This window comes from Abramis brama, assembly GCF_963993115.1.
Source record: "Abramis brama genome assembly, chromosome: 7".
NCBI classification, from domain to species: Eukaryota; Metazoa; Chordata; class Actinopteri; order Cypriniformes; family Leuciscidae; genus Abramis; species Abramis brama.
In genome coordinates, this window is record NC_139969.1 from 44,458,304 (window position 1) to 44,482,372 (window position 24,069).

The 24,069-nt window shown below is 37.1% G+C and overlaps 3 protein-coding genes and 1 long non-coding RNA gene across 4 annotated transcripts in view; 1 reads left to right on the forward strand and 3 right to left on the reverse strand.

The window, feature by feature from the left end:
* Positions 1 to 1,640, reverse strand: part of LOC311087335 (uncharacterized protein) — a 31,706-nt gene extending 30,066 nt beyond the window's left edge. Inside the window, exon 1 of the mRNA XM_084120675.1 lies at positions 1,211 to 1,640. Within this exon, the coding sequence (XP_083976801.1) occupies positions 1,211 to 1,292 (82 nt within the window). The 5' untranslated portion in view covers positions 1,293 to 1,640. The remainder of the gene's footprint in view (positions 1 to 1,210) is intronic.
* Positions 1,641 to 9,321: 7,681 nt separating this feature from the next.
* Positions 9,322 to 10,837, reverse strand: LOC311087113 (uncharacterized protein). The gene is made up of 5 exons (XM_084120356.1): positions 10,781 to 10,837; positions 10,427 to 10,496; positions 10,123 to 10,303; positions 9,629 to 9,795; positions 9,322 to 9,460 (listed from the first exon to the last, which is right to left on the reverse strand). The coding sequence occupies exons 1-4, from the start codon at positions 10,826 to 10,828 to the stop codon at positions 9,633 to 9,635; spliced, it is 462 nt and encodes a 153-aa protein (XP_083976482.1). The 5' UTR covers positions 10,829 to 10,837; the 3' UTR covers positions 9,322 to 9,460; positions 9,629 to 9,632.
* Positions 10,838 to 19,166: 8,329 nt separating this feature from the next.
* On the reverse strand, positions 19,167 to 21,492 carry LOC311087192. Its single transcript, XR_014607184.1, has 3 exons — positions 20,463 to 21,492; positions 19,653 to 19,777; positions 19,167 to 19,564 (listed from the first exon to the last, which is right to left on the reverse strand). It is a non-coding gene; the product is annotated as an uncharacterized lncRNA (long non-coding RNA).
* Positions 21,493 to 21,907: 415 nt separating this feature from the next.
* LOC311087556 (putative inhibitor of apoptosis) lies at positions 21,908 to 22,825 on the forward strand (the record flags this gene model as incomplete). Its single annotated transcript, XM_084120880.1, has 1 exon — positions 21,908 to 22,825. The coding sequence occupies one exon, from the start codon at positions 21,908 to 21,910 to the stop codon at positions 22,823 to 22,825; it is 918 nt and encodes a 305-aa protein (XP_083977006.1).
* Between the last annotated feature and the right edge of the window lie 1,244 nt (positions 22,826 to 24,069).

Here is a 24,069-nt window from a genome sequence, read left to right on the forward strand (position 1 = left end):
CTTCAAACGATTAAAACTTTATGTCAATCGCAGGGTTCAAAAGACTTCAAAAACCGTTTGATCCCTTTGATCTCTTTGATGCCTTTGATCCTATGCCAAAAGGGGCAGGGCACCTGTCAATCAATCATTTTTGTGAGCTCTGGAGAATCAAAATAGAATTGATTTGAGAGCTTGTGAATCGAAATCGAATCGAATTGGAACATCTGAATCGATACCCAGCTCTAGAATGCAATATTCAGGGAAATATTGGTGTAATCCGTATAAAATGTGCATTTCTCTCTATAGGCGTGCTCACTAAATTTGGACATATTTGTGTAATTTTATTTATTAAATGTTTAGAATACTTTAGTTACATATAGTATTATAAATGTTACATATAGTATTATAATTTCAGACATTCATGATATATAGCCTATATAAAAAAAATATTTAAAAAAAATAGTGCTGGGAAAAAATGAATCGGGATTAATCGCATCCAAAATAAAAGTTTGTGTTTGCATAATATGTGTGTGTACTGTGTATAATTATTTTGTATATTAATACATACATATGCATGTATTTATTTAAGAAATATTTGCATGTATATACTGTATATACATTTATACATAATTTATATTATATATAAATATAAATAATTTATATATATAAAAAATAAAAATCTTAAATATATACATGCAAATATGTGTGTATTTATACAAAATAATTATACACAGTACACATATATATATTATGCAAACACAAACTTTTATTTTGGATGCGATTAATGTTTTCCCAGCACTATAAAAAAAAACATTAATAACTTGAACACGAGTTTTCCCGTGAGCGGGAATGGAAGACCCGGAGTGGAGTCAGAGCGGAGTGATACAGAACGCTTAGAGTGCAGAGGGGAACGTGCTTCCGCTCCACTCCAGGCTTTATCACATCCCCTCAGCAGGATGAACACACCTCGTCTTTCCTGATCATCAACGCTTCCTTTTCTCAGTGTGGACGGAAGGACAAAACGGAGAAAAATATTCGTTTTCAAGCGGAAACGTATTACACTATTTGAGAAATGTAAGCATATTTACGGCCTTAAAATTATGAAAAGTGAATTTAAGACATATGGACAGGCGCAGCGACGGAGAACTTTAATCCCTCTCTCACACACACACACACGCGCACACACGCTCGCAGTTACAGTCATTATCGCTACTGAAGAAAGATCACGAACCTCTTTGTTCCTCAGTGTCTTCATCTCTCACTCCTTCATTCATGTCTTCACACTCCTCTTTAATAAACTCCATCTTCATCATCTCAGCAGGAGACTCGCTCTTCTTCTCCAGTGTGTGTGTGTGTGGTGATCAGGAGGATCTGATCTGTGTTTATACCGACGAACTGAAGCTCTGATGAATGGACACTGACTGTCCGGGCTTAGTGTGTGTGTGTGTGTGAGAGAGAGAGAGAGAGAGAGCTGACGGGGGAGGAAACCAAGACCAGTACTTTCCCCGTGTGTGTGTGTGTGTGTGTGGAATGTTTGACGGTCATCAATCAAACACTGCTCTGTAATCTCTGTGTTAGAGGAGCGTTGGAATAATGTGAGAGAGTGTGTGTGTGCTGATGGGAGAGGAAACCAAGACTAGACCTTTCCCCGCCACTCTGTGTGTGTGTGTGTGTGTGTGTGTGTGAGAGAGAGAGAGAGAGAGAGCTGATGGGGGAGGAAACCTATGGAGCTTAAAATATGACAATATGATTTGAATTTGAATTGTGTAAATTTGAATTATTTACAAGTGAAATCTAAAATTGAATTTTAGGTGGTAGTTTAAATAGTTCTGAATTTGATTTTTTTTAAACGAATATTGAACATTTGGTGATAATAAATTGAAATGTTTTTATTAGTGGTCGACCGATATTGGTTTTTTGATGGCCGATGCCGATATCTTGGAGAGCAGGGTGGCCGATGGCCGATATAAAGCCGATATTTTTATATATATTTAATTTAATCAATATTTAATAAATTATAAAACAAATTTTTAAAATAAACATGCTTTTATACTTTAGATGGCAACTTCTTAAATTTGCAATCCTATTACAGTATTTTTCACAAAGTAATTGTTTAGAAATATATGAATATGTGAATAAAAAGTATGTAAACACTGTAACAGGGCACTCAGTAATCTGGTAATTTCGTGCTGGTAATCATATTTTTTCAAATAAAGACAAGGTAACGCTAATTTTACATACAGCACAGTGAAAATGATATGAATATGACACAGTTGGCAACTGGTTATATATCAGCATATTTTAAAATGAAGGATTTAAAGTTTTTCGATCGCGTCTCCTGAAGCTGATCTTCTGTTCGCATTCACTCACTTCGCACGGACCGACCGTCACTTGCAGACAGTAATGCACACTTCACAAGATATCACAGCTGGATTCAATTAAATCTGCAAGGTTTGTGAATTTAAATGTTTATTAGATATTCGGAGATTTGTTTAAATGACGTAGATGCGCATTTGCTGAATGTTGAGGGCAAATGAGAAAGTATTTTAGCCTGATTGTTTGCCTTTTCTGTTACAAATAATATAAAAGCAAACGCTTTATGTTACTTACTTCGCATAAGTTACCATTTACTTACTTTGTTTACCAGTTCTGTCTAACAAAGTATTAGATATGACTGACAGAGATCGTAAATTAATGAAGACGGAGAATGTGAGTGAGCGCTGTTTCTGAGGAGCTGCCTTGCCGTTCTCTTCTGGCGCCGCCCGTCAAAATAAAAGTCCGGAGCGCCGTCAAAATAAAAGTCCCGCTTTCAACACATCGGCCAATCAGAAAAACTTATCGGCCGATGCCGATATTTCAAAAATGCCAAATATCGGCCGATATATCGGTCGACCACTAGTTTTTATGGCTGATTTTTATAGACATGTATTTTCAAACAGCTAGTTTTTTTGTTCTGAATTCGTATACTGCAAATATTCAGTTTAAAAAAATACAGATTCAAGTTTTCAAGATGAAGAAATTCGGAACTTCAAATTCAGTTTTCTAAAATTCAAGTTCTAAAATTCAAGTTAAAAAATTCAGATCTTACAGAAAGTAGGTCACAGGTCATCCACAGGGAAGAGTAAAGGATCTCAGATAAGTCGAACAGAGCATTTTGGCTGCACTGCAGTAGTTTTCTGCCACAAACGCGGTGGTGGTTCAAGATAATCCATGTATCTTTCGTTCAGTCGTTTTTTTAAATTTTATATTAAGAGTAGAAAAATGAGAAAACAGCTTGAGTATTAGATTTCTAATATTCTAGTAATAATAGTCCGCTGCAGCAGTTGTACGGAGCTTACAAAACTTAACGCGTTTATTGCAACTATAGGCTACATTTCATTTTCTCATCAAACAACTAGACTAACGAATGGCTCGGTACAATAGAAGAGCCTAGAAAGGGATTTTTCTCTGTGTAGACCAGCAGTTGGTCTGAATTTGCTATAACCTATAGCCTATTTTCCGGACTGTATAGGCTAAGTCACGTTTTATCATGAAACACACAGGAGAAATTATATTTAATTCACAATTCTATGCTTAAATTTTTTTAATAAGATTATGTGTTCTGTCATGGATGACTAGACACTAGTCATGGGATGTCCAGCAGAGAGAAGGGCTTGAGTGGACACGCCCTGTGCTCACATTTTTATGTCTTCATCCAGAGTTTACCCCCCACCGCAAACCTCCTGTCGTCCTCTCACTCTGCCTTTTCCCCGCTTCGCAACGTAGCCATCCTACAGCCCTGTGACAGCCGTAACATCGACCACCACGGCATCCGTTTCAGGCCAAACGGAGGAGCAGGTGGGTTACTTAAACCTGGCCCCCTCCAGTCCCATTCCCCCCCCGTGGAGTTGAGGATATGTCTAACCAGCGACCTCCGGCTTGTCACAATCCTGGCATGCGTCGGGAACAGGAACGCCTTGACACCTTTCAGAATTGGACTCTTGCTACAGTAACTCCGGCCGAGCTTGCCAAAAGCAGTTTCTACTACCTTGGCCAGGGCGACAGAGTGGCTTGCTTCAGTTGTGGAGGCCAGCTTAGCAACTGGGAACCGGGAGATCGTGCAGTATCAGAGCACCAGAGGCATTACCCCAACTGCCGCTTCGTTCGAGGTGACCGTGCAGATAATGTACCTTTATCTGGTGACGGCCTTTCCAATGTATCTAACTCTGCAATGCAACAGTGTGAAGAAAGGTTGCTCACATTTGTCTACTGGCCCTCAAGAATAACTGTTCGACCAGACCAATTGGCTAAGGCTGGTTTTTACTATGTTGGTCGTCGTGATGACGTGAAGTGCTTTTGTTGCGATGGCGGACTCAGATGTTGGGAGTCTGGTGATGATCCATGGGTAGAACATGCCAAGTGGTTTCCAAGATGTGATTACCTGTTGCAAGAAAAGGGCCAAGAGTTTGTTCATCAGATTCAAGCAAGATTTCCAAGACTATTTGAACAGCTATTGACTAATGGAGACAGCGACTCAAGAGAAATTGTTGATCCACCTGTTGTACACCTGGGTCCTGGAGAAGACCGTTCAGAAGATGCAGTGATGATGACCACAGAAATATTGCATGTCATCAGACTGTTTTAAAGAAATTAAAGCATGAATAAAGATGAATCTTAGTAGTCCTTATGGGGGACCTTATGTCAAAATGATTTACGACTTTGACCTTTGACCTTTTGGCAGGTTGAACTTCCGGTGACCTTTATGATTGACGGGTTGAACTTCCGGAATGCGGTCATGGGATTAACCTATTGACGCTGCTAGCCTATCGATCATGTTTTTGACAGTTAGTTTTGAACTATGACCTAGCTAGGACTAAATCATAGTTTTGACGGGTAGTTTTGTCCTATATTAATAGAACAGATGTTTTTTGCCGTTTGTTTGAACTTTGTCCCAGTTATATGTGTGTGTGTGTGTGTGTGTGTGTGTGGTTATATGGCTTGTGTCAGAGACCTGCGCCCCCACCGCAGTGAAAGTGAGAAGCGTATGTCACACAAAATAATCTCATCCTTTAAAATAAAACATACATTGAAACCAATTATTTTAGATGAATAAAAGTGTATAAAATAAAAAGCTACTAAAACCAATTATTTTAGATAAAAATTACATAAACATTCTATCTTTTATATAATTTATATAATTTATATAATCTAAAGCAATTTAACTAAGGTTGAAAATATTCTGTTCTTTTAAAAGCTTACTAAAACCAATAGTTTTAGCTGAATAAAAGTGTATAAAACATTCTATCCTTTATATTCTATCCTTTATATAATTTATATAATATAAATTATATAATCTAAGGTTGAAAAAAAACATTCTATCCTTTAAAAGTATATAATGGAATGCTTACACAGTATATCTTACAAAAAAGAATAAAAATAAAAATCTTCTTACATGTTTGTAAGTCGGACGGTCTCTGACTTCAGTGATCAAGATATCAGGGGGTGAAATTATAATCCTAAAAGTTTAAAAATGTTTTAAAGTTGTAATAATGCTTTTAAAATCAATGAATTATTAAAAGTGGTAAAACAAAAACACTCCTTTCCTGTATGAGCTCACCAGCGTCTATGCACGCCCCCTCTCCGTCTGAGCTCTGACCCCCTCCTTTGCATACTCCTTTGCATCGTGAAATCTCACACTAACAAAAGTTGAAAACATACCTTTAAAAGTGTATAATATAAAATAAAATATCTTGCTAAAGTTGAAAAACATACCGTTCCTTAAAAGTATAATATAAATATCTTATTGATCCAATTATTTTAGTTTTAGATGAATAAAAAATGACTGAGTTAAAATTAACACATCAATGTCCATACCACTGATGCCCACAAAAATAATTAAACTAAAGTTGAAAAACATACCTTTAAAAGTGTATAATATAAAATAAAATAATTTTACTAAGGTTGAAAAATATTCTGTTCTTTTTAAAAGAATATAAAATAAAAAGCTTACTAAAACCAAGTCATTCAGCTGAATAAAATCATCTTACCTTATTTTAGAAAGTTGAAGTATACCATTGATGTCCACAAAAAATGCAATGTATGAATGGATTCAAAATTGTTTTACACAACTGAATTCACATAGTCATTCCTGAATGACCTCACACTGTTTCAAAACATAAGGAGCGCGTGTCTGTGTGTGTGTGTGTGTCTGTGTGTCTATGCGCGCGTCCTCTTCCTGCGAGCTCTGACCCCCCTCCTTACAGTGTAACTGTCAAGTGAATCTCACACTAACAAAAGCTGAAAAAACATTCTATTCTTTATAATCTACTAAAACCAATTCTTTCAGTTTTATAAAAAATCATCTTACATGTTTATAGAGAGTTGAAGAAGCTCTTAACACATCAATTCCATACGAATGGGTCACAAAAATAATTTAACTAAAGTTGAAAAAAATATTCTGTTCTTTTTAAAAGTATATAATGAAATACTTATAAAATCTACCGAACCAAGTATTTCAGTTTTAGATAAACAAAACTGTCTCAAAACATAGCGCGTCTAATGTATGTGTGTCAAAAAGTAAAGGAGCCGTGCGCGTTTCTGTGTGTGCATGTGTGTGTGTGTGTGTGTGTGTGTGTGTGTCTGTGCGCGCCCCTTCACATGTGAGCTCTGACCCCTCTCCTTCGCATACCAGAGCACGGTGAAAGTGAGGAAGGGGTTTCCTAATATCACACTAACAAAAGTTGAAAAACATACTGTTCCTTAAAAGTGTATAAATAAAATGGTTATAAAAATATACTGAAACCAATTATTTTAGATGAATAAATAAAATTCATCTTACATGTTTAGAGTTACAACTCTTGAACTTACAAGTTCAAGAAGCTCTTAAAGACATAAATCACAGAGTGGTTCTCTCTCACACCAGCGTCTCTGACTCAGAGGGTTGTATTCAGTGATGGGATGAGACATTTTGAATGCTGTGTTGGGGGTAAATTAATTTCAAAGTTTAAATGATATCTTTTTAAAAAAATATTTGTTTCATAACATATAGATGTCCATACATCCTATGAATGAGACTGCAGTTGTAATAGAAAAGACTTTTTTTTTCCTGACTCTGCTCCTTCGCATTCCTGAGCACAGTGAAAGTGATAATAATGTTTTAAATTTCACAAAAATAATATAAAATAAATACCTTGCTAGAAATCTACTGAAATGCTTGTAAAAAGAATAAAATTCATCTCACATGTTTAGAGAGTTACGATTCTTGAACTTATGTGTTCAAGAAGCTGTTGAGAGCCATAAATCACAGAGTGGTTCTCTCTCACACCAGCGTCTCTGACTCCTAGGGTTTATTCAGCGATCAGAATGAGACATTGTGTTAGGGCTAAATTTATTTCAAAGTTTAAATGATATCTTTATAAAATGTACACTGTAAAAAAATTTCCTGTAAAATAACAGTAAAGAGCTGGCAGCAGAGACGCCAGCAGTATACCGTTATTTTTACGGTATTCATACGTAAAATGATTTTACGGTAGTAGTCTGTAAACCAGAAAAATGGTATATTTCTGTATTTCTATAATTTACAGTAAAGAGCTGGCAGCAAAGACGCCAGCAATATACCGTAATTTTACAGTTGTAGTCTGTAAACCAGAAATACAGTATATTTCTGTAGTCACACTGTTAAATGGTTTCACAGTCTAATACAGTAAAACAAATGCATATTTGGTGAATAATATGTGATTATTTGGAAATTACAATATTGTTTAGGTTGTTACTTTAACTTTTCACAGTTTACTTTAGACAGGCACAGTAGATAATACAATAACTAAATTTATCAGTTTACTAAAAGTCTTTATTGCAATCAGTATTGATTGCAATAAACTTCATTATTCTCAGGCCTATAGACAGTTGCTTAAGATATACATTATTGTGAATATTATGCACAATAAGCAATACAAACTTCAAAATCAAATACCTTTATTTCAAAGAGCAATGTTAATATCAACATGAATACAACAAATGGAAAAGTAGTGTCTGCTTTAGACTATGGCAATAAACTTAAACTCTTAGATTGCTCGTCAGAGACTGCCCCTAACCCTTTACCAAACGGGAAGGGCATGATCTATAGATGACTTTTTTATCTTATTTAAAGGGTTAGTTCACCCAAAAATGAAAATTCTGTCAGTAATCACTCACCCTCATGTTGTTCCAACCCCGTAAGACTTTCGTTCATCTTCAGAACACAAATTAAGATATTTTTGATGAAATCTGAGAGCTGGATCACTCCTCCATAGGCTTCTAAGGGATTGAAACTTGCCAGCCCAGAAAAGTTATTAAAGACATTGTTAAAATAGTCCAAGTGACTACAGTGGCTCAACCATACGTTTATCAAGTGACGAGAATACTTTTTGTGCGCAAAAAACAAACAAAAATAAGGACTTTATTCAACTATTCATTTTCTTCTACGTGGGTCTGAGTATATTCATGTAGTGTAACAGCGCAGAGCGTCTGTGTTGTACGTCACACGCATCACACACGACCAGCTACGGCCAATAGTGAGCCTACGTGGTGACGTACAACACAGACGCGCTGCGCTGTTACACTACATGAATATACTCAGACCCACGCAGAAGAAAATGAATAGTTGAATAAAGTCCTTATTTTTGTTTGTTTTTTGCGCACAAAAAGTATTCTCGTCACTTGATAAACGTATGGTTGAGCCACTGTAGTCACTTGGACTATTTTAACAATGTCTTTAATAACTTTTCTGGGCCGGCAACTTTTAATCCCTTAGGAGCCTATGGAGGAGTGAGACAGCTCTCAGATTTCATAAAAAATTACTTAATTTGTGTTCCGATGAAGAACGAAAGTCTTACGGGGTTGGAACAACATGAGGGTGAGTGATTACTGACAGAATTTTCATTTTTGGGTGAACTAACCCTTTAAGACATAAGTTTGAACACTTAACAAATTCTCTTGGAAAACTGCACTATTAAGACAACATTAAGACCTTTTTGATTAAATAAGTAAGAACATTTAGCATACAAGCATCTTTGGCAATGTTTTTGGGAAAAAAAGCCCACAGGCGCATGTTTTTCCTCTTAAAATGCAATGTATTGTCTGTAAAAATATACTTTCATAATAACATTTTGAACATGCAGAATTGGCAACATTTCGAAAACAAACTTGAGAACATTTTGAAAATGTGCATTAAGGCCATTTTGAAACTATTATAGTACAGCAGAACATTTTGACAATATGCATAATATGCATCAATAAAAAATAAAAAAACATTTAGGGATGAAACTGTAAGGTAGGCATCTGTGCCACTAGACTTGCAGGTTACCTCTTAAAATTGTCCTTTGAGGTAGGCTTATGTTTTTACCTCTGAAAATAGTCCTGTGAGGTAGGCTTGTGTTTTTACGTTTTAGTTCTTGTGGATCCAGGAGAGATGACCATCACTTTGGTAGCTGTTCCTCTCTGCAGCATTATTCCAGTGTTGCCACTGTCAAACAACAGCAAACAATCATAATCATAATAATAAATAAACTATACAATAAGTACAGTATACACTCCAAGCTAATGTTTATGAAGTAATAATACCAGTTCTCTTGTGGCTTAATGTGTCAATGCCAGACTGTCAAAACAAAGAGAGTGAGATTAAAGAGCTCACCGATCTATATGAAGTTCCATTCAAAGTCAAGGAGATTCTTCAGTAGCATGGCGACGTGTGTATTGACTGCAGAAGACTTCTTCTGGACGATCACACCTTTCTTCTTGGAGACAACCTTGCCCCTTTTGGCCTTTGTCCCTCTCTCTGGATTTATACCAATGAAGCGCCTGAAATCAAAATAGTCTAAAATCAGAGTGGGGTTGCAACAACTTACTGTTTTGTGTACATTCAATTAAATGCAATTGTTTTTTGTCTTTCTTCATTGCACAAATAGAGTGGACTTGAATGACATATAGAAGTGACATTATGACAAATGGAATTATGATAAAGCCTATAGTCCAAAAAAATACCCTGTGTGTGTGTGTGTGTGTGTGTGTGTTTTGTGGCTTGAAATGTACAGTACTAATACCATTTTATGCAAAAATACAAACACATACACATTAATTTAATTGTATATATCCATATAATGATGACAAGGAATGAAGGGGTTTTACCTCTGAATGAATTCCAGAGTGCAGGCTGCCTCATCTTGATATTGAAGGTTGAATATATAGTAGATTGCAAACACAGCAGCAAGTCCCGTTGCAAATGTTGGTGTGATGCCCTCAGATATTACACGCCCCTCAAAAGTGATCATCCAACCTTTAATTGTGACTTGCCCTGTTGCACCTGAAACTTTAAGTCATAACAACATGGGAATGCATGTTACCTTGTGTAAACATTTGTAAACCTAAGATGAATGGTCGATATGATACTGTATATAATGTGTCTATCAAGGAATTTAAATTAAATGTATACCAGGCAGTATCAGGCGTGGACTTGCAGGAAGACTGAGAGTTGTCTCAACGTCAGCTGCAGTGGCAGACACCTTTAGGGAACAAATACATTATGCTTACCATAATACGATTTTTAAGAAGAAAAATTGTAAAAAGGTCAATAATTAGTAAACACTAGGTGAGAGTAACCTAGAGGTGAATGAGGTAGGCTTCTGAAGTACCAACAGTCAAACTGCTAAATAGATTTGCCATTCAAAATTGGGTAAAGGGTAACTTTATTATTTAATTTTATTTGTACAGGTCTTGGGGAGTTCTACTGCAAATGTCTAAAAAGTAGTATGCACCCTTTTGTGGCTAAATAAAAAATAAAACTTACATCTGTAAGGAGGATCAGTCCGGTTAGGTCCTCTCCAAAGTGTGCCATGAGCAATTGAACAACACGAAGTGCCAACTCATTATCTTCACCATTAGAGAGGATATCCTTGACATCTTTGTTGGTAGGTTTTCCCCTGAAGTATTCTGTGATGGCTCTTCCACATTCCTCCATACTGAGTTCCAAGCTACGAAGCACATTGATGTCTGTGAGCAACTCAAAATGTGCGTATATATACCTTGGCATGAAAAGAAAAGGCCATTTGCTTTTCATATCTTCAATGTCAGGTGGTGGAAGTGTATTTATATGGCGACGTTGTAGAGAGAATGTGAGCTCCATTAGATTTTTAACTTCTGCTCTTTCTGCTCCACCTGCACCCTCTTGTCTGTAAATCTCCTCCAGTCTCTGGCGGTGCTGCTCCACAGTGTCATCGGTTTCTTCTGGGGGTAGCTCTGGCTGAAAACGTGTACAACCATATGTGTCAGTTGGACCCCTCTTGCCTGTAGAGGATCGGTGGCATGAGAAGCTTCCGTCACGGTTCACATTCTCAATGCGGTTTTTCAATTGAATCAAAAGTGATGTATAACCTCCACACAGAAGTGACCCATCTGGTGCAATATCAGCAAAACTCTTGGGGTACTGCCTGATGATATTTCGAACCACAGTTAGGCACTGTGCGCGAGTGGGGTTAGCTTCATACCTTCTCATTTCATCCGCGAGTACTCGTACCATTTGGCGTCGCTCAACTGGTTTAGGTCTCTTGCCATCTGCAATAGCAGAACGAATTTCCTGTGGCATTTGTTCCCAAGGGACCTGAAATGTTTCTGGCCATGTTTTCATTATCTGAGATGTGGAAGGTCTGTTGCTTGGCTCGCTGTTTCTTCCCTGGCTTGAACATGATGAAATGGTCGATAGCTGTGATGAGCTAGAATTAGGCGGAGTGCATAATGTTGGTGATGAAGACCCAGACACCGACCAATCACTACTCGCCAGTGGTGACGAAGTTGGAATGACTTGAAGATCCAATGTAACTGCCTCAGTTTCTAAAAAAACAAACAAACAAAAAAAGAATTAGGGCACATAACTAATAAACTATATCAGAGTCACTGCAGACATTTGGCCAAAAGTCTACTTAACTCTCCTTATATTAGGCATATTTGAAAAGTTTAAAGGTGCATTATGTAGTTTTAGAAAAAAGAAATTCCACAACTGAATAAACAAGAGAATATAACAAGAGAATGGCACACTAAATTAACCATACCTAACTTGAATGCATCCAGGAGTTTCCTGCGCTGGATAACAGGTAACAGATCAGCAATGTCTTCCTGTTGTACATATTTTAAGTCTTCTTTTGATTCCAAGCCAGAGCTCTGAAGTTTTGATATTATTTGTAACTGGGTTTCTTCAGACAGATTTGGCAAGGTCTTGCAGATGATCTCTTTGATTTCTTCACTCATGTTCGCCATCATTCTGGACTAGAGGGAAAGAATGGTGAAGAATTATCAGTGGTGTGCCATGGACAGTGTACTCAGGCAAGGGATAGTAATCTAGCAGATTCTCCTGATTAATACAACAGTAGCTTCTCTGCATCAGTGTGAGGCTGTAAACACCCATGTCAGGAATACGCAGGGCACGATACTTTTCAGCAATAAAATATACTGCTGAATCCTTATGAACGAGAACCACTTTGATTTTTCCAGTGACAAGCCCCTCATCATCATCATCAATCACAATGAGCATGTTCTTTCTGTATTTTGTCCCCTTCACAGTCACTTCATTGGCTATCAGAGTGTTTGTGGAGTCAAAATTGTGATGTGCAACTGCTTCTATGATTACATCATTGTAGTCATCTGAGAAAAACTGTGTGCCCCTCTCCACTGAAACACCTGGAGGGAAGAAGGTACCAGCACTCAGAAAGGCCTGCAGAAGCTGATGTCTCTCTGCAAGGGTAGAACATGGATTCTTAAAGTTGCGCAATTTTCTCAAACACTGCTTAAAATATGCGTGTTTGCTCTCAAATCTTAAAGTCCATAGGCGAATAAGTGGCCCAAACTGGATAATAAGCTCAGGATAATGACTGACATAATGATGTTTGGGCTTCAGTGGGTTGTCAGGAAAGGTTTGTATTCGGCAATGCAAATATTCATCAATCAGAACTCTTAGGTAGGCTATCTGACCATTTGAAATTGCAGGTGCACAAATGAGGTCCACAACTTCTCTAAGTTGCAAAACCAACTGCCATACTTTGTTGTCACCTGGATTTTTTATTTTGTCTCCAATCAAAACGGGCAACATTCTCAGCAAACACCAATTCTGCACAGCATGTCCCCCAAGTTTTCCACCCTCTGGATTAACCTCACACGGTTTGTCATTAGCATCCCTACAGAGATACTTGAACTGATTTATTCGTCGATTCAACTCAATATAGCTAAACATTTTATCCACCTTAACAAGATGGTTAATGTACAGTGCCAGATCAGAGGATACAATACCTTCAAAAAGATCATGGCCAAGACATGGAGGCAACCCAGGCTGACATACATGGAAGTATTTGAGCGTATTAAACACAGAGTCAAATTTAACACCTCCACTAGATGTAGACTGTCCTTCACTGCTCTGAACATGACCACTGTATGACTGCACTGTGCGTTTTGTGCCCTGGATAAGAGGATCTGCATGGAATGCTTCTCTGCTGATATCACAATATCTGCAGAAGTGTGAACTCCTGCTGAAGTTCTCCACAAACCCTCCTATGTTATGTGAGCCTAGGTTGTCACCTGCAATGGCACACAAAGTTCCCTTGTAGACCTTTCCATCAGACAGGGTAACACCATTGAGCTCAAGATCTTTAAGATCATTGACGAGGGTGCCCATAACCAAGTCTTGACCAAAATACTTAAAATCGTTTTCTTTACAGAGAAGAACAAGTTGCATTTGATCAGTGCTGGATCTGTTGTGTGGCATTAAATCTGCAAGAGTTAGATACACTGCAAGTATCTTGTGTTTTTTCTTTCCAGATCCCAGTGGGTTTACCACTTCAAATGCATCCTGATACAGGATCAAGCTCAGTGATGAGCTCTCCGTTTGGAAGAGAACATTCTCAGCCATATTTTTGCCATCCCACACATCCTTAAGAATATCCTTAGAACCAATACTGGAGTGTACTTGCTTATATTGTTCCTGCACTGACTGGCAATGGAATAGAGAACCAATTGTCTGTTTAATAGGAACATACTGGGCAAAACACTCTTTGCCTGCCTCATTCTGACCTAGACAGATCTGAACTGGCTCAACATAGTTGAAGCTGTTCTTGAAAACTGTTTTTCTTTTCTGATCAGTTTTCAGTGGCTGAGTGTTGCAGGTCCTAAAGAGATCCTCAGTTTTCATGACATCAATCACATTGTTTGTGTCAGGTTCAGAAATCCCAAGTGTAATCAACTTCTCTTTTAGTTTGAACAGCAAATGTGACTGGCTTATATCATGTATTTCCTGAAAATCTTCAATAATTGTTTGGATGACAGAGGATGGAAGCAAACACTTGGCTTGCAATTTCAAATAAAAAAGGGCTAAATTTTTAAAGAACTGTGATTCATCAGCAATCTCTGGGTAAATCTCTTGTTCATCACCTGCATCACTGGGAGGATCAATCTGCATATCAGACTGATCTTGTTCACTCTCATGGGAAACGCCAGGATTCAAAACGGACTCAGACAAATTTTCCTCAGCACCATTTTTATGTTTACGACTCATGTGTGATGTGAATGTTGATAAAACTGTAAAGCTCTTGCTACAGTGTTTATAAGGACAAGCGACTGTTTTCCCCTCTCTAATGTGCGTTTTCAAATGAGAGTAAAATAACGTCAAAGTCTCACACTTTGCACTGCAGATATCAACATGACATGTTAGTTCAACACCAGACAAAGTAGGCCTAACTACACGTTTGTTATGTCTGTAAGTGTGACACTTAAAAGTTGAAAAGTTTTGAAAAGTCTGACTGCAATCTGGCAAAACACACTTAAAAGTTAAATTAGGTGTATTTTTATGAATTCTCATGTGCCTTATGTATGTCACTATTGTGGCACAGTTATGGCAACAGATCTGACAAGGGAACATTTTGTTACTGCCAGATTAGTCTTGATTACGGCTGCTGGCTTTAGTGACACCGTATCAGTCTTCACGCAGAAATGTTTAACCTTAACCGAGTTGCAATGTTAAGATTGTGAAAGAAAAGCCACAGATGAAGCCAAACGGTTTGACAAAACTCTCTAAAACAGTTGGGAGAAGTAACGTTAGGCAATGTGAGACGCGCAGCGACATATAAATAAACAAAATGCATTCACAAAGAGTCCAGAAAGGCAATATTTTTTCACCAATTTTCCGTTTAAACAGAAAAATGCAAAGCCTTGAGGATTCAAGTGTCTCTCTTTAACCGAACTACAATTAACGTTAGCTTAATTTTCTTGTTAACTGTTTGTAAAACACATTGCATTAAAAGTCGACACAAACAAAATAAAACTCACCAAAACCATCGGTTAGCCGATGTTCCAGTAATCTTATGGTTTGGTTGAAATAAATCCTTAATCACCGGGCAAGATGTAAGCTAATTATTGCTAATGATATTTTCCTGCTGCCTCCATCTGCCGATTGCCTCTCTTACCGGTTAACACGTGTTGTTTCTCGGATGCAGACGTTCGACTAATGTTTCAAAATAAAAAAAATAATAAAAAAAACACCCAAAAGTAATATTGTTTTGGCTATTCAAATCTAAGCCTCGCTGATAATGACATGTTAAAATCCCTAACAAGACAAGCTCCTGAGAATCAGTTTGATATCAAACATTCTTGGCAATATGAATAAGATTTTAATTACCTTTTAATTTGTAGAAGAGCCGATGGATGTTGATGAAGAACACTCGATGATGTGTAGCATGCACGTCATTTAAATTGTGCGTCCTCTTCTGGAAAATCTCCTTTCCAAATGATCGTTCCTGAAGTCACTTCAGGAGTTGATGGCAAATTATTTCTGTATTTTTTTTAAAAGAAATTTTACCAAAACAAAAGCAGTAGGCTCAATTTAAAAGACTAACGTTGTATCAAACTTCTGACCGTGCTCCAAATTCTCCAGTCAACGCAGTTTCTAAAAAATACTGTAATTTCCTGTAATTTAAAACATCAGGATACTGTTTAGGGCCTCTGTTCTCTTGCTCCAAGTTAAGCAACCCACAATGCATTGCTAACTACAGTACTAAACTGTTTAATATGAAAACAGTATTTTAGTGTTGAAAATTGGCTGTAAATTTACAGCAATTGCTTACAGTGTAAATGTAATGTATAAAAAATGTATAAAAAAGTCTCTCAAACAGAGGCCCTCGCTCGTGTCTATGCTGCATTCTGACATCCCCTCCTTTCATTTCCAGAGGTAACAGTGACACTGTGAAGTGTATCTCACACTAACTAAAGTTAAAAAACATTCTGTTCTTTATAAGTATATAAAAAATATTCTCTCTCTCATCTAAAAGCATAACCTTAAAAAGTTTGCATTAGATATTTTAAAAGATTGATTAAATTAAATCTTTAAAGTTTCAATACATACTCATCTTCTATTTATCTGTACTTATGTATGATATAAATTATTATTTTTTGCTTAACGGTGACCTAAAGTATAATTGTTATTAAACAATGTCTGTTCAAAAACTGTACTTGGTCGTCTTAAATCTCATTTATACGAAAAAGATTCAACCAGCATTTTTTGTCCATGTGGGGGTTTCAACTTTTATGGTGGGGCTTTCCATAGCTATCCCGTACATCTAAACAGAACCATCACAGAAAACTACATTTTCAAAATGTAAACAAAAGTTTTAGCTAAATAAAAACACCTTATTTCCAGAGAGGCAAAGTAGTTCTTTATGCAATGATAAAAACGATCCAAAAAAGCAAATAGTTTAAGTTGTCCTATAACAGCCCCAGGCCCTTCAGTGATAAACTACAGTGTGAACTGAAGCTTCAGGATATAGGGCGACAGACCAGATGAGTCTCGGGGGGAGTCTCTCTGCATTCCAGACTACATCCAAAGTTTACACTAATTTCATTTAAAAGTTTAAATCAAATCTTTAAAATCATATCTTCTTAGAAGATTTATGTATTATTGTTACTAAGCAGCGTCTGTCCAAAAACTTGAGATCTTAGATCTTTTGTCCATACAACATGAAACATGTTGTCAAAGTTTGTCACAATGTTTTTAAGAAATCCTAGGACTTTACATTGCTCTTATTTAGACAAAGTTGTATCATTTGGAAAATCATCACACAATTTGAGAGATGCAATGTGTGATAAGTAAAAATCACCCATCGTATAAGATCATTTTTACTTGTATCTCCCGAACTAGGGTGAAACCCTTTACTGAGAATATACCACCGGCCATCTACTCAAAATATATGTAGAAGTTTCAAATGTTAGCATTTGTTGATGGTGGTCGCATGAACAGACTTTGGGGAGAGCTATATCAGGAAGCATGCCCTTTGACCTCCTCGATTTTGCAGGCCTTTTTGTTAAAGATTTTAGAAGATTCCCATCTAGCGGTGAAATTCTATTTTGCATTTAAACGAATAGTGCTTTCTAGCAGTTCTCCCATCTACTCGCTTTTTCAACTTTGGTAAATGTGCCAAGAATCTATGACAACGTGTCTTCCGATAGCGCTTCATCGAGTTTAATTGTACATGTTCTACCGTTATGATGTACTTGTTACATGTTCTACCGTACATGTTCTACCGTTCTATATAATGATTTACACAACCGAGCAATAGACCGTACCTTTGACTTACCCGTCGAAAAGAAAGTAGATTCCTAGATAAAAGCTATCCCGATATTTATTTACATACCGATAAATTAAATTTGAATTTAATTAAAACTTCTCCTGTGGCTCGGCTTAACTATGATCCAGCATTATATTGTACCGTGCAGTGCAGCCTTTCAAATGTGGCGGGGGCAGTATCAACGCCTCCCATATGGTCTAGCGGTTAGGATTCCTGGTTTTCATCCAGGCTGCTACTCAATAGTCGAATAATCATCAATAATAATTTTTAGTAATTCATAGTCTTAGAGGCCTACACGAACTGCAGAAACAAGCAGAATGTGTGAAAACTCAGTTTCAGTACCAAATCATTTTCACAAATACAATTATATTGAATTCAGAAAATTTCACTATGGAATACTTTATCTATCATAATTTCAATTTAGTACGTCATCATTTCAACTTTTCATCTCATAATTATGACGCATAGTCATAATTTCAACTTTTTAAGTCATCATTTCGACTTTTTGTCAATTACGCCTTTTTAATGTTTTAAAGTCATAATTTGGTTGTTGACTATAGTAGTGTTGCACCTGCATGTCCACTATAACTCGCTTGTGAGAGTCAGAGTGTGTAAAGTAAGCTCTCATTAGTGTTAGTAGAGTATTACTGGACTGGTAGGGTTAGAATAAGTAATATTACAATACAATATCTGTTGGTGGGCATCGCGATAAAGAGTTAGCAGATATTAAGCACATATTAAAATTAACATTTTTCAACCGAGCGAGTCTGCGCATGAGAGGCCTTCTTCAACTTTTTAATTCAGAATTACAATGACGCCTTTTTAATGTAATGCTTAAAACGTTTTTTAGTCATAATTTGGTTGTTGACTATAGTAGTGTTGATGATGAAACGTGCTAGTGCTTTTTGTACCTCTCTGGTATTATAGTGTTTCAAGATGGCGGAACGACACGGAAGCCTCCTTGGACTTACCCGCCCCATGTAAATAACAGATAAGAAATGATCTGATTTTAAGAAAGATCATTTTACACCCATGAGGACATATTTATGAATAAAGATGATGATTTTAGCTAATAAAATACCATTTTTCAATCTACACATGAGAGACCTTCAGAAGTCAGAACTTCAGCGGTTTAGGCCCGTTGGCGAAAACACTGCATGTGTAAGGTAGTTTTCCAGATTTTCACCCAAAATCAAATACTGTATGACACTTTTCAAAGTTAGAATAACCTGTTGTGTTCTGACACAAGGCCATTAACCGGTTCTTTTTGTTTTATAAATGTACTTTGCTTATTTCTAAATATCAACCTGATAAATATGAATTCACGATTAAACAAGATAATTTTTAAGAAAAAACATTTTTAAGAAAAATACAACTAAACCATGATAATGTTTAGTTTAGATGTGGATGATTAAGTTTCAGGCGTAGTGCAACCAGATTTCTCTAACATCTCACTCACAACGCAAAACGTTGTAAATAAACATTTTCAAACTGTAATTTTATTTTATTGATTATGGTGATTTAAAGTTTTTGTTATTAACTAATACCTTTATCTTTTAACTAACATCTAACCCCAAATAAACAGATAATGGAATGTTCACAATCTACATTGTTAGATATTCTCCTATGTATCTAAGTAGTTGTGCTTAAATCTTTGGCTGTATTTTGTCACACCGTAGTGATGCAAAGTTCCACACTCTATGGACTAACTTATCAGACACTCACCACACTGATGTTAACATCACCATATATTGTCTTTTCTACCATGATTGGAGCAACTATTGTCCCACCATTCTTCTGGTCAATTGTGAAGGTAAGCTGATTAGGGATCTGAATTAATAGCCGTCCGAATGATGTAGAATTATTATTATTATTATTATTAGTATTATTATGCTGTCGTTGTAGATGGTTGTTAGGCTGTTGGTTTGTCATGTTTCCAGAATGTGTTTGAATGCTCAGCGTCTGAACGTCACCATCTGTTAAAAAAAAAAATTTTTTTAAGAAGATTGAAGATTGAGAAACATATTCACTACTAACAAAGTAAAATTATAAATCTTTTCCTACGTTTGATATTCTTTTTTCTGATTTTTTTCACTATGGACTTGATCCTTTTTAATGCTGTTTTCTCTCCATATTTATTCTGTAGTTCCTCTACTGTATCTTCCAACCTCCCTGTTGTTCTTCTCCAGCTGTATTAACCAAAGACAAGCAGTTAGAAGAATCAAATGTATGTACAGCAAAAATAAAGTTAACATAAAATAAACACATTCATACACCAGTTCAAAGTCAATGAACCGGCTGATGCTGCAGGTGTTAGAGCACATGATGGCCGGTGAACAGCAGGTTAAACCAGAGTTAAAACAATAGTCTATGTTAGGACAATAGTATCTGATAATAGCTGATAACGGTCAAAGTGCGAGATAAGGTGCAAGTAGCTAAACTAAACATTTCATATTTGACAAATGTTTTGAGAAATGTTAAACAACTACAAAAATAATCAATTTGTTTCTAATTTCTTTTTTTCTAAATTGTGATTTAATGTGAAAGGAGAAGAAACACATAACATGTGTACATGAATGAATGTGTACAATTTAATAAACGTATTTACCTAACATCCATAGCCTTCGTTAAATTAAGACTAAGTTCCTTTTTTTTTGTGGACAAAGTGAACTTTGGAGCACTTAGTGGGTCAAAAATAAGTGCCATTTGGAACTCTTTTTATCAAAAAAATATATGTTGATAATGATTAGTTATGCCAAATGATAGTTTGGCATGCATGGGATTGGTTGTCCATAGTGAGAGAAATACTTTTATTATAGAAATGGCTATTCTTTATTCTATTCTTTAATCCACAAATAAAATAGGTTTTTATACCTGCTCAAGTACTTCTTGATGAGTTTCTTCTGTATTAAACAGCGAATCTTCTCAGTCAGATCGTCGCAAGATCTCAGGAATCCTCTCACACTGCTCGTGTTCACGCGCTCCATCGCTGCACTTGTGTGTATGACTCGAACGATTCAAACTTCTCTCTGGCGACATGTAGGACTTGTTGGTTATGCAGGAACTAGTTATTTATGGCTTTCCTGAGGCCAACCTCCATACATTCTACACAACAGGGTGGGTGGACCCCAGCCTGATAAATATTTCACGACATTACACGCTCTACTCTAGCTCTACTAGCCTCGGACTGCTGCGCCACTGCAACAAAAGTTGAAAGTCCTGAACCTGACGCAAACTTCTGACCCACAAACTTCTGCGCATTAACGCACAAGGCACGATTGTACCGCAAGGGAGATTCCAGGAACATTGCAGGAGATTCAGTAGACTCTTCGAAAAGCTGAAAAAATGGCGACGCAAAACCTAAAGGAGAGCGACTCCCCGTTGAGTTCTGGCGATACGGGGTACAATTATCCTCCGGTGTGTGAGTGTGCCACGGGCAAAGAGTGTCGTTTAAGAGATATGCTGGACTCTATGTTTAAAGATTATTTTAGAGGCCAAATGGTTGGCTTGATGCACAGGATCATCGACGCTGCGCGTGATATGAAAAAAGATTGTGCGCAGGATACCAAACGTGTGACAAATCTCAAAAATGAAATGGACGTCGTAAGAGGCTTGACAAAGCCATGGCCTGATGTAACGCCCATGTTTTTTAACGGCAAAGAGCCGAACGGCGTAATCCTCAGAAAAGTTCTGGATGTGTTGGGTGGATGTTGTGACGAATTCGAAATCACAGAAATACTCGCTATATGGACTTTTGTAACGGATCTCTGTGTGTCACTGGTGTCAAAAAATGCAAAAACTGACGTTGGTGAATTAGTTGAAAGTCTGGTCAACTATAGCCTGGAGCAAAACATGATAGCCTGCAGAGATTTTTTATTCTGGTTAGACCATCTGTAAATGTCGTTATTGTCATTTTACTTCAATGTATGAAAGTATAATGTTGAAATAAAATTCTGGTAAAAAATGTCTGAGCTCATAATATTTAGAATAATTCAATATTTCAATATTTGTTTTCTGCATTTTAATTACCATATTCCCGAGGCGGCAATACAGTTGTATCAAATGATACAACTGTTTTGCCCGCCGTGTACAGAAGAAAGGACATTTTGTGGTGTTGTTCTTGTTCTCATTACATTTTTTTAATAAGATGATGCGTTCTGCCATGGATGACTAGACACTAGTCCGGCAGAGAGAAGGGCTTGAGTGGACACGCCCTGTGGTCCCATTTTTATGTCTTCACCCTTTTCCCCGCTTCGCAACTGAGAGCTTTCCACCCCTGCGACATCCGTTTCAGGCCAAACGGAGGAGTTTACTTAAACATGGATATGTCTCACCAGCAACCTCCGGCTTGTCACAATCCTGGCATGCGTCGGGAACAGGAACGCCTTGACACCTTTCAGAATTGGACTCTTGCACCAGTAAGTCCGGCCGAGCTTGCCAAAAGTGGTTTCTACTACCTTGGTCAGGGCGACAGAGTGGCTTGCTTCAGTTGTGGAGGCCAGCTTAGCAACTGGGAACCGGGAGATCGTGCAGTATCAGAGCACCAGAGACATTACCCCAACTGCCCCTTCATTCGAGGTGACCGTGCAGATAATGTACCTTTATCTAGCCTTTTCAATGCATCGGCAATGCAACGGTGTGAAGAAAGGTCGCTCACATTTGTCTACTGGCCCTCAAGAATAACTGTTCGACCAGACCAATTGGCTAAGGCTGGTTTTTACTATGTTGGTCGTAATGATGACGTGAAGTGCTTTTCATGCGATGGTGGACTCAGATGTTGGGAGTCTGGTGATGATCCATGGGTAGAACATGCCAAGTGGTTTCCAAGATGTCAATACCTGCTGCAAGAAAAGGGCCAAGAGTTTGTTCATCAGATTCAAGCAAGATTTCCAAGACTATTTGAGCGGCTATTGACTCATGGAGACAGTGACTCGAGAGAATTTGTGAGAGAACAAGAGAACAATCCTGCTTTGGAGATGGAATTTGAGTGTGGCCTGACGGCCCAGACAAATGAAGCTGCATCCCCGAGTCAAGATCTTTCAGACTTGCCTATGGAGGAACAGTTAAGAAGACTTCAAGAGGAGCGCACATGCAAAGTTTGCATGGATAAGGAAGTAAACATTGTCTTCATCCCCTGTGGTCACCTAGTTGTGTGCAAAGAATGTGCGCCTTCTCTGCGCAAGTGCCCCATATGTAGAGGATTGGTCAAAGACGCCGTCCGTACTTTCCTATCATAAAGTTTTCCTATCATTTGGATTTGCAAATTTACATTTAACTTGATGCATAAAAACAAAGGAGAAGTTTATTATTTTCACTCGATCCAGTGACAACAGTTTTTGGATTTACAAACATTTAGAAAGTAGTTAGGATGTGCATGCTTTAAGTTAATGTTTTTTAAGAATAATTTTGCGCAGGCTTTAAGTTAATTTGACCAACAAGATGTTATTTGAAAAGTAAGTTAGTTGAAATTAAAATGTGATAACATTACCGAATTCAGGGGTGTTTAATAGATTCAATAGTGATCAAGCACCCGCTGAGTTTTTCTTCAAACAATGAGACAAAAGTAATTTTGTTGTATGCACAGATTTTGAGGGTCGCTTATAGAAAGAGGCGTCCTTGTCTTTAAAAACATAGAACCAGAGATTAAAATATTAAAATATACATTCTAGCGCTATTTATGGTATAATAATATAATATAATAAATGTCTCTCGTATCAAATCAAGATACAATTCAAGCCAATTCATGCGAATACCGTCGTATATGAACAAAGAGAAGACCTAGAGTTCACTAACATTACAGCTAACTGTAGGAAAAGTGTAAAGAAAACGCCATACAATCACAACCGGCAGTACGGTAAGTGTTACGCTAGCGATGTTAAACAATTTCAAAACAGGGTGTTTCAGAAGAAATGCAAACAAAATCTTTTAAACAAAGTCTTGTTCAAAAACGGTACGCTCCTGTGAAAACTATGTGAACTTTGATGAGGCCGAGAACAATAGCGCTTTTATTTAACAATTATTTTCAATAATATTGAAAAACGGTTCAATAACAATGTTCAAAATAAACAAGAATCTGACTCTAATGCGACTGTGCTTGTTAGATATAATAGTTAGATGATTTATCTAACCATTGAAATTGACGATAGATTAAAACATTTCGGCATTCTGCCGAATAAAACAATGGTGTCAAAGTGTGGTCGGAATAAAAAAATGAATCAATTCACGTAAAAATACCACGTATCAACCGTAATTCATTAGCTTAACCGTTGTTTAGCGACACACACACAAAATAACAAAATAAGTGTAATAGTTAGACGAGTTATAGCGTAATAGGTAACAGAAAAACAGCCATACTCATCTTTTACGTCGATGTTTCGTAGGCATCGCAGAAAGATTTAGTCATTTTTTTTAGTCATATTTTTTGTTTTCTTTTTTTTTATAAAACAAAAAAGAACCGGTTAAAGGCCTATCGTGTAGAAGG

Excerpts from the sequence above, each read along its gene's own strand:
- LOC311087113 (XM_084120356.1), bottom strand. The coding sequence starts at position 10,828 with ATGGCACACTTTGGAGAGGACCTAACCGGACTGATCCTCCTTACAGAT. Across the intron at positions 10,497-10,780 it reads GACTGATCCTCCTTACAGAT|GTGTCTGCCACTGCAGCTGA; the intron begins GTAAGTTTTATT and ends TGTTCCCTAAAG. Across the intron at positions 9,796-10,122 it reads ACTCTGGAATTCATTCAGAG|GCGCTTCATTGGTATAAATC; the intron begins GTAAAACCCCTT and ends TTTTGATTTCAG.